General features: G+C 42.7%; 1 protein-coding gene across 3 annotated transcripts in view; it reads right to left on the bottom strand.

Moving 5' to 3' along the window:
- The window catches only part of LOC141110908 (carbonic anhydrase-related protein 10-like), a 967,215-nt gene extending 948,875 nt beyond the window's left edge, over positions 1 to 18,340 (bottom strand). For 2 of the 3 annotated variants that reach the window (XM_073602696.1, XM_073602694.1), the window contains exon 1: positions 17,716 to 18,337. In XM_073602696.1, the coding sequence (XP_073458797.1) occupies positions 17,716 to 17,779 (64 nt within the window). In that variant the 5' untranslated portion in view covers positions 17,780 to 18,337. Of the gene's footprint in view, positions 1 to 17,715 lie in introns of all 3 variants that reach the window. The other variant, XM_073602695.1, reaches the window with a different exon arrangement.
- Between the last annotated feature and the right edge of the window lie 151 nt (positions 18,341 to 18,491).

Raw genomic sequence — 18,491 nt, 5'->3', positions numbered from 1 at the left:
AGGGCTTTGTTCTAAGGTAGGTTTCACATAATATGCTAGTATGTGATGCATACCAGCACATTATAACTTTGCCTTGCAGATTAAAAAGAAAAATCACCGGCGGTTTACTACCACTTTAAAGTGTATGTAATCCCTTGCATAGACTTGCAGTTGAGGGTCATTGAAAATCCATGATTGACCCCTTAAGTGGCCCCTTGGGAGGGAGAATCATTCTAAAAAAGGCAGGAACCTCTTACTACAGAATATCCCCTCACTTATGGTGAACAGGAGAACAGGGTTCTCCAAACTTTTCAAAGGGCCAGTTTCCTGCCCTGGAGACTTTAGTGGAGTTAGATTGTGGTCAGTGAGGGTAGAAAATGTCCCAGGCCCAGCATCAGTGAAAATAAAAATGGTCTCAAGGTCAGTGGTCAGTAGGAGGAGTAGTGCCCCATCATTGGTATTAGTGGGAGTAATAATATCCCATCATTGGTGTCAGTGGGAAGAATAGTGCCTCATATCCAGATAAAGGCTAGCAAAGGGCTGCATCTGGCAGTTTGGAGGCCCCTGCTGTAGATTAAAGCCCAACCCTGGCAACTAAAAATCCCTTGAAGTTGGGCTGTCCCAGCACTGCGGGGTTTCATTGCTTGTTTTGTTCTAGGGCAGCGTTTCTCAAACTTTTTTTATCTTGTCATACCGGAAAAGATTTAACAATTTTTGTGGTGAAGAACTTATTTATTGTTATATATATTTAATTTTAAATGTAATGTGAAGGATGTGCCTGCTTTTGAGACAGACTGACAGAGATTGCGTTTTTATATATATTACTTTTTTAACTTTTGCGACAATACAATTTACAATTTCATTTTTATGAAATAAAAAATATACTCCCATGGCACATCTGCAAATCTCACGTGGTTGCACATATTTTGAGACTCACTGTTCCCTGCAGCTAGACCATTCCCCACATCTTCTTCTCCCTATGCTCCAGTGGTCTAGGATGCTGATATCATCAAGACCTGCATGGGATGTGATGACACCAAGGAACAGTCCCACCAGAGTGTGGGGGAGCTCCATTTGCTGGGGGAATGGAGGATCAGGTACATAAAACTGTTTCTCTTCTCCGCTAGACAAAGCGAGCTATTAACCCATGCAGTGCGGGCGCAAAGATCATTTTTTATTTGCCCAGAGCTGGCTATAATTACAGTGAGTGAGTGTTGTCATACAGGGACAGAAAACCAATTCAGCCACCACATCTAAGTACTTGTAAACTACAATATATGATATTTCTGTTCTTGGATTTAGATATTATTTTCTTTGCAGGTACTATAGGTCAAATTTGATTCTACAATTACTCATGAAGCCAAGCCCTTACAAGGATACTAAAGCCCTTGATTGCCAGAAAAGAATGGAAAAGCATTTTGTAACATTTTAGTGTATTTCACAAGGAAGACTGACAGATGATAGATTGCTGAGTAGAAAGATCTACTCCACTAAGGTGAAGAGATAAATGGCAGTTTACTGTTCACCTATTGCAGGGATTAAAATGAGGTGTGTAATTATCTGTTATAAAGATAAGTGCTCTCTATGTGTGTCCATGTCCATACTTAGACTATGATACAGATGATAGAAATAAGACAGTACGATGTGGAAGACAAATAAAGGTTCCCAGCCTTATTTCGGAAAGCAGGCTCAAGTGGTTTCTCTAGGATTTTATTAGCATGCCTAATGCCGCTTTGCAGTTTGTATATAACTCATACACTGATGGATCAATATGTATTTATTAGTGTTTTCACTGAAAAAGAATGAGCTATGAGGTACTTCATAACAATTCACATCCACAACAGCCAGCTCCAAGGCTCCAAGCACTTCTGCAGTGAAGTGCTATGGTCTAATGTAGGCTTTGTTACATTTGTTGCAATATGAGTGAGCAACATGCAGTTAGATTAATAGATTAATATGCTGATGGCTACAAATTACCCAAACAAAAAGATAAATGCAACAGTTTTATGTTTAAACCATATTGCACATTAAAAAAATATTGAATGCACTCATAATGAAAAAACAAAAAATGTACATTTATTTAGTTTTATTTTTTTTTGTGCGCATTTGAGCCTGTAAAGCATTGCAGATGTGATCTCTGTATTGTGAGTACAATGCACAGCCTCTCACAGACCCCTACAGCCCCAGGTCTATACCGATCTTCGGCTAGGGCCCATTCACGCCAGCTGCTGTGGGGCTCCATTGGTAGCAATTCCAGCACAGTCCCATCACAAGACAAGGCAAAAACACCTTGTGACCTATGTACCACAGTGAGGTGGTGTGCAAGCAGTGAGTGTTGAAAAAAGTAGGCTATACTTTTTTCCAACCAGTGCAGTTTGACACAATCCGCCAAAAGAACGAATGACATGTCACTTATATTTTAATAACATTTGTTTAGAAGAAAAAAAAAAAAAAAAGGAACAGTGCGATATAGTGTAATCAATGCATTGGGACTGCAGTTGTCCTGCCACATTGCACCACACACCAGCCACTGCATTGTAACACAGCTGCTGCTGTGAATAGATTTTTACAGGAATGGAGGAAGTATTAATGGACTACCATCGCGGTGATGTCACCACACCTGTAATCCATTGAGAACAGCTGTATCTCTGCCACGGTGCCAGGACTTATAGGTGTTGATTTACTAAAAGCAAACAGACTGCGCACTCTGCAAGTGCAGTTGCTCCAGGACTTAGTAAATGAGGTAAAGCTTCACTTGGCAAAGAATACCCAATCACGTGCAAGGAAAATTAAAAAAAAAAAAATGCATTTTTGCTTGCACTTGATTGGATGTAGGAAATCAGCAGAGCTTCTGCTCATTTACTGAGCTCTGAAGTAACTGCTCTTGCAGAGTGAAACTGCACTTTGCTCAGTGCTCAGTCTGTTTCCCTTTAGTAAATCAACCCCAAAGTCTCTCCAGTAACAGATCACTGTGAATGGATGATGCAGGAGGAGCCATGCACAACCGTGCCAAATTCAAACTTACCGTAACCACTTAAAGACCAGCCTCGTTTTGAGATTTTGGTGTTTACATGTTTAAAACAGGTTTTTTTTTGCTAGAACATTACTTAAAACCCCCAAACATTATATATTGTTTTTTTCCTAACACCCTAGAGAATAAAATGGCGGTCATTACAATACTTTTTTTCACACCGTATTTGCGCAGCGGTCTTACAAGTGCACTTTTTTGGGAAAAAAATCACTTTTTTGAATAAAAAAATAAGACAACAGTAGAGTTATCTCATTTTTTCTTATATTGTGAAAGATAATGTTACGCTGAGTAAATTGATACCCAACATATCATGCTTCAAAATTGCACCTGCTCATGGAGTAGCGTCAAACTTTTACCCTCAAAAATCTCCATAGGGGACGTTTAAAATGTTGCGTGTTGCATGTTTTGCGTTACAGAGGAGGTCTAGGGCTAGAATTAATGCTCTCGCTATACCAATCGCGGTGATACCTCACATGTGTGGTTTGACCACTGTTTTCATATGCGGACGCTACTCACATATGCGTTCGCTTCGCTTCTTACTTGATTTTATTTACGTTAACACTGTTTTTTTTTTTTTTTTTAATTTGGTTCACTTTTATTCCTATTACAAGTGAATGTAAACATTCCTTGTAATAGAAAAAAGCATGACAGAACCTCTTAAATATGAGATCTGGGGTCAAAAAGCCCTCAGATCTCATATTTTGACTTAAATGCAATAAACAAAAAAGGGCACATTTTTTCAATGTCATTTTTTCAAATGAAAAAAAATTTTTTTAAGAGCTATGGGCGGAAGTGACGTTTTGACGTCGCTTCTGCCCTGCAGTGTCATGGAGACAGGCGGGGGCCATCTTCCCCTCACTCGTCTCCATGTCAGCCCAGGGGACAGACGCGATCGCCTCTGCCGCTGCCGACGGCTCCGGTAAGCGGCGGAGGGCACCGGATCGCGGCAGGAGGGGGGCCCTCTCCTGCCACCGATAAAAGGGATCTCGCGACGAATCCGCTGCAGAGACCACTTTTATCTTGTAGCCGACCGCTGGACAAACACGGGGATACTGGGGTTATGGCAGCTAGCTGCTGCCATAACAACGATATCCGCCCCAAAAAAAAGGACGTATATGTACATGCAGCGGTCGGCAAGTGGTTTAAAGTGGAAGAAATCCCTAACTTTAACTGTTCTTAAAAAATGTTCCCTTCCTGCTCCTCCTACCTATGCTGCGTAACCTCTATAAAATTCTTACCTATTTTTAATCTGCTCTGGTCCGATCACGTGATCACACATCTCTGGCTCCACCAGTGAGTCAGTGAGTGACTGCTGCATGGGAGAGGAGGGAGTGTTGACAACAGCTAGGCCATGTGAACCTATGGGTAACATCACAGTTTCTGCAATTCACAGCCATTGCCGAGCACCCCCTTACACAGAGCTGCAGAATCATGTGACTGGCAGATTGAAAATACAATAGATTAGTACACAAATAGGAGGTACACAGATCGGACATTTTTAAGAATAGTTATAGTTAGGGTTTTCTTCCACTTTCAGGCCTTATGTACACAGGTGTATAAATGTATGTTCCAAATATGCTGGGGTTTTTTTTCTGCCAGTACTTGGCAGAAAAATGCCTCTAATGTTGCGTATGTATGTGTGTTTATGAGCGTATGGAGTTGAGTATAAATGCATTCTACATGCCACGATATTCAATTATTCTGGCTTTTGGTTTACATTTATGCTCATATGCGTGTGCCTGTGCACATTTATGCACATACGGGCATAAATTATGCTGATAAACTGCTTTGAACGCAGGCTCAGGGCATTCTGTTTGGCCCCTGAACACTGCTCTAAAACATGCCTGTAAATGACGAAATGGGGTTTATTTACTAAAGGCAAATCCACTGTGCACTACATGTGTACTACAAGTGCACTTGGAAGTGCAGTCGCTGTAGATTTGAGGGGAAGATCTGAAATGAGGGGAAGCTCTGCTGATTTCTTTCATCCAATTACCGTATATACTCGAGTATAAGTTGACCCGAATATAAGTCGAGGCCCCTAATTTACCACAAAAAACTGGGAAAAACTTATTGACATATAAGACAAGGGTGAGAAATGCAGCAGCTACTGTAAGTGGAAAAAGAGGGTCAACACTGCCCATCTGCAGCTGTATACCTACCTGTGTCCTGTGCATGCGTCCTGTGTATGTGTGCATGTGTCCTGTGCATGTGTCCTGTGCAGCCTACCTGTATCCTGTGCATGTGTGCATGTGTCCTTTGTCCCTGTGTCCTGTGTCCTGTACATGTGCATGTGTCCTGTGTCCCTGTGTCCTGTACATGTGCATGTGCATGTGTCCTGTGTCCCTGTGTAGCCTACCTGTGTCCTGTGCAGCCTCCGTGTGGCGATCTCCATCCTCCCTGTAGCGATCTCCATCCTCCGATCAGCGTGTGATAATACCATTCAGTGGCCATTCCACTGTTCAAAAGCCACACCTCCTCCTCGTCTGTGATCGGCAGAACACTCCATTTCCCAGCAGTCAGCGGTCAGCCTATCACAGACATTCTCTCATTTTCATACCACGGACGAGGATAAGAGAATGTCCGTGATAGGCTGTACACTGACTGCTGGGAAATGGAGTGTTCAGCCTATCACAGACAAGGAGGAGACACGGCTTTTGAAAGCTGGAATAGTCTCTGAACTTTATTATCACACGCTGGCCGCCGTCTGCCTGCATGACACGCTGATCATGTAGGCAGACGGTGGTGACTCAAGTATAAGTCGAGGGGGGGCACTTTCAGCGTGTGTTTTTTTATTTTCCTTGCATGTACCCCTCGGATCTACAGCGACTGTAATTTCAAGTGCACTTGTAGTGCAACGTGGATTTGCCTTTAGTAAATAAACCCCAATGTGGATATGCACATTAGATAACCTAGAGCTGCTTTCAGAGGTGTAAAAAAAAAGAAATGCCAGAGGTAACAGAGGTATTTTGCTGCTCATATGCATGATGCCTAATAGCTGTTGCCAATGAAAGGAAATAGTAGGTATTCTGGATGACCACCCTTCTTGTAGGTACACCGACAGGGCCCTCAGATATCTGGAGACACGGAATGAAACGAGAGGCAGGTTGTGCATTCGTAAGATGTCTGCTTTATTATATGCATATTATACAGTATGTGTTTTGATGTGTTGCCATTGATGTCTATGGGCACTAAAATGCAGAAAAAAATTTTAATGTGACCCTTTCTCAAGCCCAAAACAGTTCGGGGTCTCCCTGTAATAGCAGTTGTTGAATACTTACCTCTCTGGTGTCAGACAAGACCAATCTTCGATCTCTTGCATATTTATGAGTGCTGCCACTACTGTCTATACTTCTGGGTGTGCGTTTATGTTCCCCGCTGTCCGCTGTGGTTCACGGACACTACATCACTCCAGGACACAGAAGTAATGTATCAGGTGATGGGTGAAACAACAGAACACAGCAAGGGCCACACTGCCCAACCTATCCTGAAGTGTTGGACAGCAGAACTGGTAGCTCTACAAGAGAGCGAAGATCGGAGTCACTGCCCTCCAGACAGATAAGAATGTATCATCTTCTTTTACAGTGTGGTTCTGTTCGAATTTTTGTATCCTAGAAACAGAGTTGTTCCCGCATGGCAACAGTGTGATTCCAGCCTTAGGGACCATTTACACTTGTCCCTTCCTGTGCGAGGTGTTAAAGCGCCTTGTATCACACATTAACGTACATCGAGTTATGGCAGCCCATTCACTTTGAATTGACAGCAAAGCACAGGAACAGACCAAAAAACAGACGTGCAGCATTTAACTGACGCAGTTCATCATAACCATGGTATCGCTGTCATAGGCGTGCGCACAGGGTGTGCCAGGTGTGCCTGAGCACACCCCAATCACCCTGTGTGGCGCAGGTATGCTGTTTGCCTTAGAACTTTGGGGTTCAAAATGATTGGCTTAACAATAGACTAACTCACGTAATGTGCTGCAATGTAATTTGCACCAGGGCGGATTTGATTTAAATCAAGTTGGTTTAAATCACGATTTAAATCATGATTTCAATCACTAATAAAAAGGCTTGATTTAAATCAACCCAATTTAAATCATAATTTTTAACCACTTGCTGACCAGCCACCGTCGTTATACGGCGGCAGGTCGGCACGTTCCCGCAAATCGCCATAGGTGTATGTCGGCTCCTCTGATGTGCGTGGCCGGTTGCCGCGATGTCCACCAGGCCAACCCGCGATCACGGGAATGAGAGCCAGAACAGGGATCTGTCAATGTAAACAGACAGATCCTCGTTCTGACAGGGGAGTTAGAGAGAGATCTGCTGTTCCTAGTGATTAGGAACAGCGATCTCTCTACTCCCAGTCAGCCCAGCCCCCATACAGTTAGAAACACTCCCAGGGAACACACTTAACCCCTTGATCGCCCCCTAGTGCCAACCCCTTCCCTGCCAGTGACATTTATACATTTATACAGTAATCAGTGGCTATTTTTAGCTCTGTATAAATGTCACTGGTCCCAAAAAAAGTGTCCGATCTGTCCGCCGCAAAAAAAAAATGATAAAAATGCCATAAAGGTATCCCCTATTTTGTAGCTGTTATAACTTTTGCGTAAACCAATCAACACATGCTTATTGTGATTTTTTTAACCAAAAATAGGTAGAAGAATACATATTGGCCTAAACTGATGAAGATTTTTTATTATTTTTTAATTTGGGGATATTTATTATAGCAAAAAGTTAAAAATATAGTTTTTTTTTTTCAAAATTGTTGCTCTTTTTTTGTTGATTATTTATTATATTGATTATTTGTTTGTTGATCAGAGGTGATCAAATACCACCAAAAGAAAGCTCTATTTGTGGGGAAAAAAGGACAAAAGGTCTGTAAGTGGTTAAAGAGCAACTGTCATCTCTGTCCTGCAGCTGCTCCACCTCTGACCCACTGCTGACTCACCAACAGTCCCATTCACTTTAATAGGACGTCTGGTGATGTGGCAGTGACACAACAAGGTGAGGGACGTGGTGGCAGCAGGTGAGTGGATGCCCGCTAACAGGCGCTGCCATGATGGATCAGAAATGACAGGGGCTCTTTGCATGTAAGGACTCATTCTTGCTAGTAGTTAGAATCCTTAATATTTGCAAACAAAATAAAGGTTTCCTATTAAGAATAATAAGCTGTCAGGTTAGTAAAACAGCGATATCAGAACGGATTTAATCATACAGTTTGTAGTGTACACAGATTTGCAAAACAATAGGATAAAGGAATATTCCTGAACTTTGTTTTATTTCTTGGTGCTGTGAAATTGTGTGAATGCATCAATGCAGTGCATGTTATCTCAGCTTGCAGAGCTTGGATTCATTGAATGAGTTCACCAAAAAAATGTAAATATTGCAGAATATACAGCCTCATGCTACATAACTAAGTTGCATTTCATGCTGAATAAACTAAATTATTAATGTATCTTAAATAGAAAACTATCTTTAGATAGATTTTTTTACTCCAAAAGCATTTTATTAAAATAAATTTGATAAAAATAAAAAAAAAATCAGATTTAAATAAAAAAAATCAGATTTAAATTTAAAAAATCAAATAAAAAAAAGACATTGATTTTTATCCACCCTGCTTTGCACACATTAACACATATGGTATCACAACACACCTGTAAAATGTGCGTTTCATTCCTCAGTGGTTTTCTTTACACTAACTGTAAAGCTGGCCACTATACAATCTGATTGGATCATGTTTGTACCATCTTCTTTAGATTGTTATTATTATTATTATTTATTATTATTAATATCATACAGGATTTATATAGCGCCAACAGATTGCACAGCACTTTACAATATAAAGGGGGACAATACAGCAACAATACAATTTAGGGTTAGGAGGACCCTGCTCCTGCGAGCTTACAGGGGCTGATGAAACAAAAGATAATAACTGTGAGGGATGAACTGATGGGAGAAGTAGAAGATTTGGCTGTTAGCTGAAGGCAGGATAGGCTTCCCTGAAAAGATGAGTTTTCAAGGATCGCCTAAAAATGTACAGAGTAGGAGACAGCTGGACAGATTGGGGTAATGAGTTCCAGAGGGTGAGAGAGGCTCTAGAGAAGTTCTGGAGACGAGCATGGGATATTCATCAGACCTGGTGCAAAAGAATGTCTGAACCTAAGCAGCCCTAAACTTATGTGAATGATAACATTTTACCTAATTTGCTGCAAATGGAATATAATTATATTTTCAAATATGCATAACTATGATCAGCAGCTTTAATTAGAAAATAGTAAACTACAAATTAATCATTAATTTCAAATAAAAGTTTTTCAAAAAGGAAATAAAAAGTCACAAAAGTAAATATATGGATTACTAGCAACATCTATTTCAAGAACTTGACAATTAAAGATCTGAAACTGTAATTATAACTTGTTTATTATTTATTCATGTGAGGCTGTCTTTTTATCCATTTGTACACTTTCTTTAATTATGAAGCACAGCAGATCACTGTACTATCAACTATGGAAAGAATTCAATCTTCCTCCATGGTGCTGATCTACCAATAGAGTCGTTCGCACCTTAGGCTGTGTTCACCTAAAATACCCAATCAGGTTCAGGATCATTTAAAAAACTCTTTTAAAAGTAAACATCTCATTATACATTGTAGAGTATAGCTATAGAGTATATAGCTGGTTGGGGTATGCAATATGTTTGACTTAATCCAAAAAAATGATTAATAGTTTTTTTTTTTTTTGTTATATTATTTATTTATTTTCATTATATCAAAATACAAAACTTTTCAAGGATCAAGAATGATTACATTAATAAATACATTTAATTCTCCCCATTCCCTGCCCCCCACCCTCTTTCTTTATCCTTTTTAGTTATCTATCCTCTCCTCTATCCTCTCTTCTATTTCTCCCGCTTCCCCCTCTCCTTCCCTCCCACCACTTCCATATATCTCCTTGTTTTCTTAAATTTTATCCAATCTTTCCATTTATTTTCAAATCCCCCCATTTCCTCTTCTCCACTATACCCAGAATATTGGAGCTATCACTGGCTACTACAGTGATTTTCAGTTGCTCTATCATTTTGCTCTTTTCTAACTATTACCATACCCCCTGCACTGCAGCACAGCTGATTGGTTCCTTGTGCTGCCTCTACCTTTCCCACTGTGAGTGCTGCTGTACAGGAACCGCAGGAGGCTAACACTAAGGCAAATGAAGATATGGATGATGATATGTTAAAGGAGACGTATGGCCAAAGCTCATTCTGCACTCTGGCGACCAGTTTTCAGCTGACAAGGGGCTAAAGCTCGCTGTTAGCTGACCTTACTCGGCCAGTCTAGGCTCTGGATTAATCCCAACTTTACAGTCGGGATCCACCCAAATACATGGACTGGAAGCTGGCTCAGCTTCTCAACTGCACTGCTGGGACAAAGAGCCAGCCGCTCCTGTCCCCTTCCCAGCCCAGCACTCCAGTGAGCACTGGAGGGGCAGAGCAGAGAGCAGTGACTAACAGGCACCAGGGGAGAACTGAGCGATCAGTGGACCTTGATCACTCAGTTCTCGGTAGAGAGGCAGTGGGGGACAGTTGTAGCATCGGATTGATGCTGCATCCACCTACGTAAGTATACATTATTTTTTGTAAAGCCCATACTTCACTTTTAATGACTACAGAACTGCATTCATGTGTATCTTTTATATCTGCCTTTAAGTTCAACTTTACCAACATTGTACGTGGTAAGATGATAAACCTGTTGGGTTAAAGTACAAATTTAGCGCTCATTTAGACGTACAAAGAAATTTAAGCACAAATTAATGCACCTAATATGTTAAGATGTTTTTATGGTACATTAAAAAGGGCTTGCCAGACGCCCTCTCTGTGTTGTTTTTTATTGTATGGATTTTTGCAATATCATCTCAGCTAAAAATGCTCTCCAAATACATCTCAAATCCACTGTAAACACCATAGGAGAATGTGTGATGTGTTTGTAGTGCTTTTGCAGCACATTTACATTGATATCAATGAAAGTATTTGGGGAGCAGCAAAGCCTGGCAAACAACACATATCGGTCAATTTTATTGTGATGCAATGTAACGCTAACACAACCATGTGAACAACACTGGCACTGCAATGCACACAATTTTGACAGACATTTGTGGCGCTACTAAAATGTTCATGAAACACCTGTTTTTGAAGCTAGCATAAACATATCCTAAGGATTAGGTTAGTTTTGATCACAGAAGAAGGCACTAAGGGTAGGCAGGGCTGGTGCCAGCATAAGGCAGAATAGGCAGCTGCCTTAGGGTTCCAGGATGGGGGGGGGGTAAATTCTACTTGCTGGGGTTTCCATACTTGCCAACTGCCCTGCCTTTTCGCTAGGCATCCTGCCTCAGCTGTGTCCTTAGCTGTGGGAATAAGTGCAGCCACACACATTTCTGAACATGATAGGTGGAAAACTGTGTAGCCTGAGACCCCCATATAGGCTTGCAGCGAAGGCATTTCAGTGAAGTATACCACACCAGGAGGAGTACTATAACATCGCCCAGGCCCTCCCCTCTCCGCCTCTATCCTACTGTACATGTAAGGAGTGGGGTGATGCATGATTCCTGGGCACTCCTCGGCTTCTGCATAGTGGACAGGCTCAAACACACCTGATCAGAAAGAAGATGGGGCAGAATGGTAATGACACAGGTGTGCTGGGAAGGGATGGAGTGATTGGAGGCATAGTTGTGCTGGATTAGGGGGATTGGAGTTATAGGTGTGCTGGAATAGGTGGAGATGGAACCAGAAGTGTGCTGGAGGAGAAGGGGCCAGATGGAACTAGAGGTGTGCCGGGGGGGGGGGGGGGGGACTGGTGGCATAGGTGTGATGGGGAGATTGAGGATGTTGGTGTACTGGAGAAGGGGAGGGGGGAACTGGGGGCATAGATGTGCTGAAGGAAGTGGGGGGATTGGGGCATAGGTGTGCTGGAGGAAGGAGGGGTAATCGGGGACATAAGTGTGTCGAAGGAAGAGGGGAGAAATTGAGGGCATAGATGAGCTGGAGGAGGGAGGGAATTGGGGACATAGGTGTGCCGGAGGAGGGGGTTGGGGTTGAAGGCAGAGTTGTGCTGGGGTGGGGCATTGGAGACAGAGGTGTTCTGAGGGAGGCAAAGGTGTGATGAGGGTGGCATTGGAGGCAGAGGTGTGCTTGGGTGGGCATTGAAGGAAGTGCAGGGGGATGCAGAGGTGTGCTGGGGGGAAGCAGTGGAAGGGGTGTACTGGGGGGGCATCTGTGAATAGGGAAGAAGACCCAAAGGCTATTAGCCCCTCGTAGGTTAAGTTTAGAGACTAGAAGAAGATGGGGTATCCCTGCACAGAAGATTTCTCCAAGAGATCCAGCTGCTTGGGATAACCTTCATTACTGGTAAGCAAGCTCACTAATACTGTAGCTGCTGACCTTTAATTAAAGGACACTCACCTGTCCAGGCATCCAGCGTTGGCCTCAACCAGGCATGTGCGAGCTGTGCTGCGGTTTGTGAATGGTCCCGCAGTTTTCTGGGTCCTGTCACGAGTTCAAGAAGACTGCGGGAGTTGGAGAGGGGAACTTGCTAGGCGATCTGAGCAGAAGTGGGAACAGGTACTGGTTGAAACTAGGTATCCGCTCCCTACCCCAAAAAAATGCCAGACATGTCAAGGGAGGAGAACTTAGAAGGTAACTTCCCCTTTTGGGTGGAGTTTCAGTTTAATGATACTCCTGTTTTAGAACCACGCCTATTTTAAAAGAAAGCCCTGCCCCTAATTAAAGTTCATTCTTCGCCTATAGTGGCTGGCTGTACACACAGCAAAAAAGTGCCCTTGGATTTTTTTTTTTTAAATGTTGGCAACTACAGGAATCAGATTTTTAAAATACCTGTCTTCTGAGCCCTCTCTCTTACCGGTGAAGCATGGTGAAGTTTGCCTCTCTTTAAAGTGAAAATTAAAACCTGAATTCTACTTTAAATAGTGCCAGGTGGTGATAGGATCCCTTTAATTTAAATAGAAAAACCAGACTAGGTGTGCTCTTTGACGGGGCTATGAAAATCTTTGGAATGAACGGGCAGGAACAAAAACCCCCAGGGCTCAAAATTTCAAGTCTGCAGCAACTAGCCAGGTCTTAAGATTTACTCGCCACAAGTTGCCCCACAACCCCCTACCCTGACCCTAATTCCACCCCTAAACACGCCCTCGTAAATTATTTCATTCAATGACACTGTTAAATGTGAGGAGAGCTGGCCGGATCTCCTGCTGTGACACAGCTTATATATGAAACGCTGGCCGCTGTCAAACAAAGTCCCGCCTCTGTGTGATCCGGCTGGCTCTCCTTCTGGCAGAAGCGGTGCGGCCATCAGAGCAGCCTGGGGGGCAGGGATCCCCCTTAAGGGACGCTCTGATGGCTGCACCGCTTCTGCCAGAAGCGATCAGCCAGGAAACTATCAGCCCAGTCTGCCCCTGCTCCACAATCACCCTTCACTAATTTCCACTCGCCAAATGCGAGCAGGCGAGTGGAAATTTTCAGGGCTGGGTAAAACAACCTCAATATATATATTTGAAAGAACGACTGCTATGTCAGTGCTGGACACAATAAAGACATGGAGCCCGGATGATGGTGGTAGTGCACAGGAGGGAACTGCAGTATGTTGTATGCTAAAAATTCTTCCACTCAATTAGCTTTTCAAGAGAAGCACTGTCCTGGAACAGGTAAGTATCACCACTATTCTTACAAAGAGTGTTTTTTTAGGAGTTTCTTAAAGCGGTTCTTCACCCTGAAAACCAAAAAATTAAAAAGTCAGCAGTCCAAATACTGCAGCTGCTGACTTTTAATAATAGGACACTTACCTGTCCAAGGATCTAGCGCTATCCTCATCCTAGCCAGCTCTTCGGCCATCTTCGGATGCAGGCTCCGGCGTGTTTACTTTGGGAAGCTGTACTGCACTCTCTGAATGATCCTGCAGCTTTCTGCCCACTCCCCTCCCCCAAAAGAGAAATGCCAAAACCTAAAGAGGAGGGGAGGAGGAGGCAGACAGCGGAACTTCCCCTTTTGGGTGATCAAAGCGCATATTTTCACTGATTCCTGTTGATTGCCTGAAATTCAAGCCATGGGTGGTCCTGTTGCCACCACCAATTGAGAAATTGAAGGAGCTGGGGGTGGGAAAAAGTCAGCTGAACTGTGACTGCAGCCAATTAGCTGCAGTCACAATTCAGGTATTCTGATTGCCGCGGGTGCTGGCAGTCAGAATGTAGTGGCCGGTAGGAGGAAATTCATTCATCCAGTGGTTCAACATGTATTGGGGAATTTGTGGATTGGGGAAAGAGATCTTTAAAGCAGTAATAAACCGCCACTGAAACAAAAATGAACTGGGCCCCCCTGCAGGGTTAAGTCATAATGTACTAGTATGCACCACATACTAGTACATTATGACAGACTTACCTATAAAGCAGATCCCTCCTGCACAGCACTGTCATGGATACCCGATGCTGCCATCTTCCCCACGGTCTTCCTTGTGGGTTCATGAGCTCCAGCTGTGTGAATGGCCAGAGCCGCAGTGACATCACTCCCGCACATGTGCGTGGGAGCCCTCGCATACGCCAATGACTTCAACAGCAGCATTGCTTGTAAGTATCCCCTAAACTGCACAAGTTTAGGAGATATTCAATGTACCTATACGTAAGCCTTATAGGCTTATCTGTGGGTACAGGTTCAAAAGTGAAGTTTACCTCCATTTTAACTCTGACCAGCTTAAGTTTTAGGGTTTAGCCTGGAAGAGAGTTAAGTACTGGGTATAAATTAGCAGGTGCAAATACTAGGGACATTTTTGCACTTTTCGATGTTGTGCTGGAAAAATGCAGAAAAATAACCTACTGCAAATATGTGGTTGCAGAAACAAGTTTTAGAAAAATGGCTGAGTGTCCTAGAAAAATTACACTTTCCTGCTTATACAATGGGATAGTGCAAAAAGTATTGATGATTTCCAAGTGTTGCAAACTAAATAAACCAGATGTAGGAACTGATCTCCTAATGAAGTCTATTATAGAACAATGGAGCTGTATTATATACAGGACATGGCATCTCATTATTGCTTCCTGCACTGTCTTGTTTAATAATCAGTGGGGGCCTCATTTTAATAAAGGTTGAACACAAGTGACTTAGAAGTTTCTGATGATGGTGTCTTGCCAACAAATTTAGCCTGCAGCATGGAAGTGTTAATTGTGAGCATCCCTATTATGCATCCCTAGGGATCTATAAACAGCCTGGAGTTTCCTACAGCACGCTGCCTTTTAGCTCTACATTGCATTCTATGGAGCTCTAGTGCTGTGCTCATTTCATAGTAGAAAAACCTAATTCTATGAATGATGTACTGTACACCATGTATACATTTATTATCAACAGCTAATTCTGTCTTACAAGCTCAGCTGTAATTTTAAGCATTGGAATGCAGCGCAGCAAACTAAGCCACTAAAATGCAATGAGTAGTATAATTTGTATAGATTTTATAACATGATATACTTATTGTATTAATTTAAGTATTCTGCAGCACATTACAGAAAACTTTAAACCATGCTAGTTGCTAATAATGTAATGTCCCTATACAACTCCCTCCTGCACACACAATGGGGGTAATTTGGACTCTTGAAGTATCCATTATGGCGAAATGTTCTGCTTAGCTTGTTATATCATGTCAATTAAAATGCACAATTATGCCAATTAAAACCATCATAGGCGTGTATGGAATCTGTACAAACATCAAATGTGCATAAACTATACGCAGCTGTAGAAAAAGTAACAAGCCAATGAGAATACTTTGAATACTAACTGTTGGGTGGAACTGACACATTTGAACCCTGCACAAGCAAAAAATGATAAACGAGGTAGCAAAGCTCTTATTTTATTGCCCTGTCTTACTCTATCCAAAGATATGTAACGTTATCCTTTAATTATTATTTTTTTAATCAAAATGTGGTTTATGTAAAAATTCAAATAATGGGCAAAGTGTAAAAAAACCAACCAATCTTATTATTTGTTTTTTTATTAATCTGCCTTGTGTATATTAAAATCTGATTGGCTGCTATGAGTTAAAGCTTGCACATCCTGACCACTCTTGCAATGCTAAAGCCCAAATGACTTACAACAATTTAGGAAAGTGTCACCATTCCTCCAAAATAGGAGAAAGCATTGACTGACATTTTCACAGAACTTTAGAGCATTTTGGGATGGAAAAGCAGCTTTGAAATGGACAGTCATATTGAGCATCCATCCTGCCAGAAAGATTGGATTACTATTAGTAAATGCCACATGGGATTTGACAGGCATTATGCCGAAGAGTGACACCGGTCACTTTGTCACCGAACTGACAGAATTCCAACGACTTTACTGGCAAAAGAGCTTATCATAGAACAGACAGCTGCTCTCGACTTTATTCATTCTTTTGTCATTCCCATTGTAAGTGGAGCCGCTGTTGTCATCATAGATCAGCCTGATTTGCACTATTGCTCATACATTCATTTAGAAATATATGCATCAGCTATTTCTCTTGAATCACCTTCAAGCTTCTTTCATTATTCTGGGGTTCCATTGACAGACCACTGATCTTCTCCTGTCTGCTTATTTCCCATTACAAGAGCTTTTTGCTCCCTCTGCCCTATTATATTTTTGTGAGCTTTGCAGGAAAAGAAATGAGACTCCAAATTGTCAGAAACAGTACTTGAAAATGTAACATATTAAATAAAACAGTTACAAGTCTTTAGGTCTACCCATTCAAGCCCCTTAAAGATAACAGATTCCATGAACAGATTTCACTATAGATCACCCATAGCCCGAAGTCTGTGTGAAGAAGTGACCCTTTAAACAGAGCTGCAGAACTTTACTCCTGTCCAATGCCATCGTTTCTCATCCATAATGTCATTTCAGCCATTTCTGTCCACATTGTGCATTTTGAAAGTTAATGCTGAACCCTGGAGAAAGTAGAAATCATCTCTTGCGATGGAGCTGCCCCACATTCAATGGTTCAAGGTTTGCTTAAATCTAGGGTACAATAAACCCCTCTGTACTACAAGACTGGACCCCGCAGCCTCTTCTCCCCTATGATCAGGTGGTCAGATTCTGACGTCATCAAGACCAGTGCGGAGCCTATAGCCCTACAATGGATGTGAGGATGCTGGTGAAGCATGGGGGTCTCCTGCGAGAGCAAATAATCTGGTACGTAAAATTGCTTTGCCATCCCCCAGGGGTGTCAAACTGGCGGTCCTCCAGCTGTTGCCGAACTACAAGTCCCATCATGCCTCTACCTGTGGGAGTTAAGCTTGTAACTGTCAGCCTTGCCATGCCTCATGGGACTTGTAGTTCTGCAACAGCTGGAGGACCACCAGCCTTGACCTAAATAAGCATTTAACCCTTGCAGTGTGTGGGTAGCCCCACTACAAGAGATTTTTTTTACTTTTCCCAGAGTTGGGCTTTAAACGTGGGTGGTCTGAAAGAAGTCCTTTAATCACCAGCCTTGTCCATACAGTTCCAGCTGAGGAAGTACTTGGATGAGCTGCGAAACGTGTCCACTATTAAAGGACAGGACCACCTGGATGAGCAAATATACCATGACCTGGATAAATGAGAACCTTCACAGACAGCTGACTGCTATATGAAGGGTTCGCCTCTCAGCTGTGTGGAGGGCGGTGGGTACCCCAGCATGCTATCACTTACCTGCTGTGTAGATTGCAGTGCTCGCCTGAAGGATTAGCACAGATCTCCAAATAAATTCCGGCATTCTGTTGCTGGTTATCCCTTCATCGCATGGAGAAGGCTGGATGACAGCTAGATCCTCATCAACACAACAAGAGGTTGAGAGGATAGAAGCGATCCGAGGAATGAGCGTCTCCTGAGCGATCTGTGGTCATCAGCGGGATTCCTCGTCAGAAGTCCCCTGCTCCCTCCTGAACTCTCAGCCCGGCTATGATTGCCGCACCGATCTCTCCACAATAAACCTCCCGCTTTGATTTTCTTTCCTTCGCTCCTCCTTATTCATTCCTTCTCTTCTCCCCGTTCACTCCCTGGATCCGTACATCGCAGGAAAGCACCCTCCCCTCCCCTCTCCTCTCCTCTCCTCTCCTCCTCTCATTTCATTCACCCTCTTCTCTCTCTTTCATTACATAATACATGCGAGATCTTCTCCACGCTGCCTCTTCTCCCCTGCTATCTCCACATCTCATCTCCGCTCCGACCATTTCTGCTCCATTTTCCTCCACTTTTCTCTTTACTTCTCTTCCCTTCTCACTTCTCTCCCCGAGGATCGCTGGGATCCCATATCGGCACTGTGTCACCCCAATCATGGCTCATCAGTGTCAGCCCCGGAACAACGTCCAGCCACACATAGTCATCATAGGAGAGGAGAACACCACCAGGGATGGAAGATTACTGAGATAGGAGACTATAGATATATACATAGAGAGATAGACAGTCTTGTAGAAAGATTGGTAAAT

Source organism: Aquarana catesbeiana, linkage group LG10 (genome assembly GCF_042186555.1).
Source record: "Aquarana catesbeiana isolate 2022-GZ linkage group LG10, ASM4218655v1, whole genome shotgun sequence".
NCBI lineage: Eukaryota > Metazoa > Chordata > Amphibia > Anura > Ranidae > Aquarana > Aquarana catesbeiana.
Note: the sequence above shows the minus strand (reverse complement) of the source record. Positions and strands in the feature narration are given on the sequence as shown.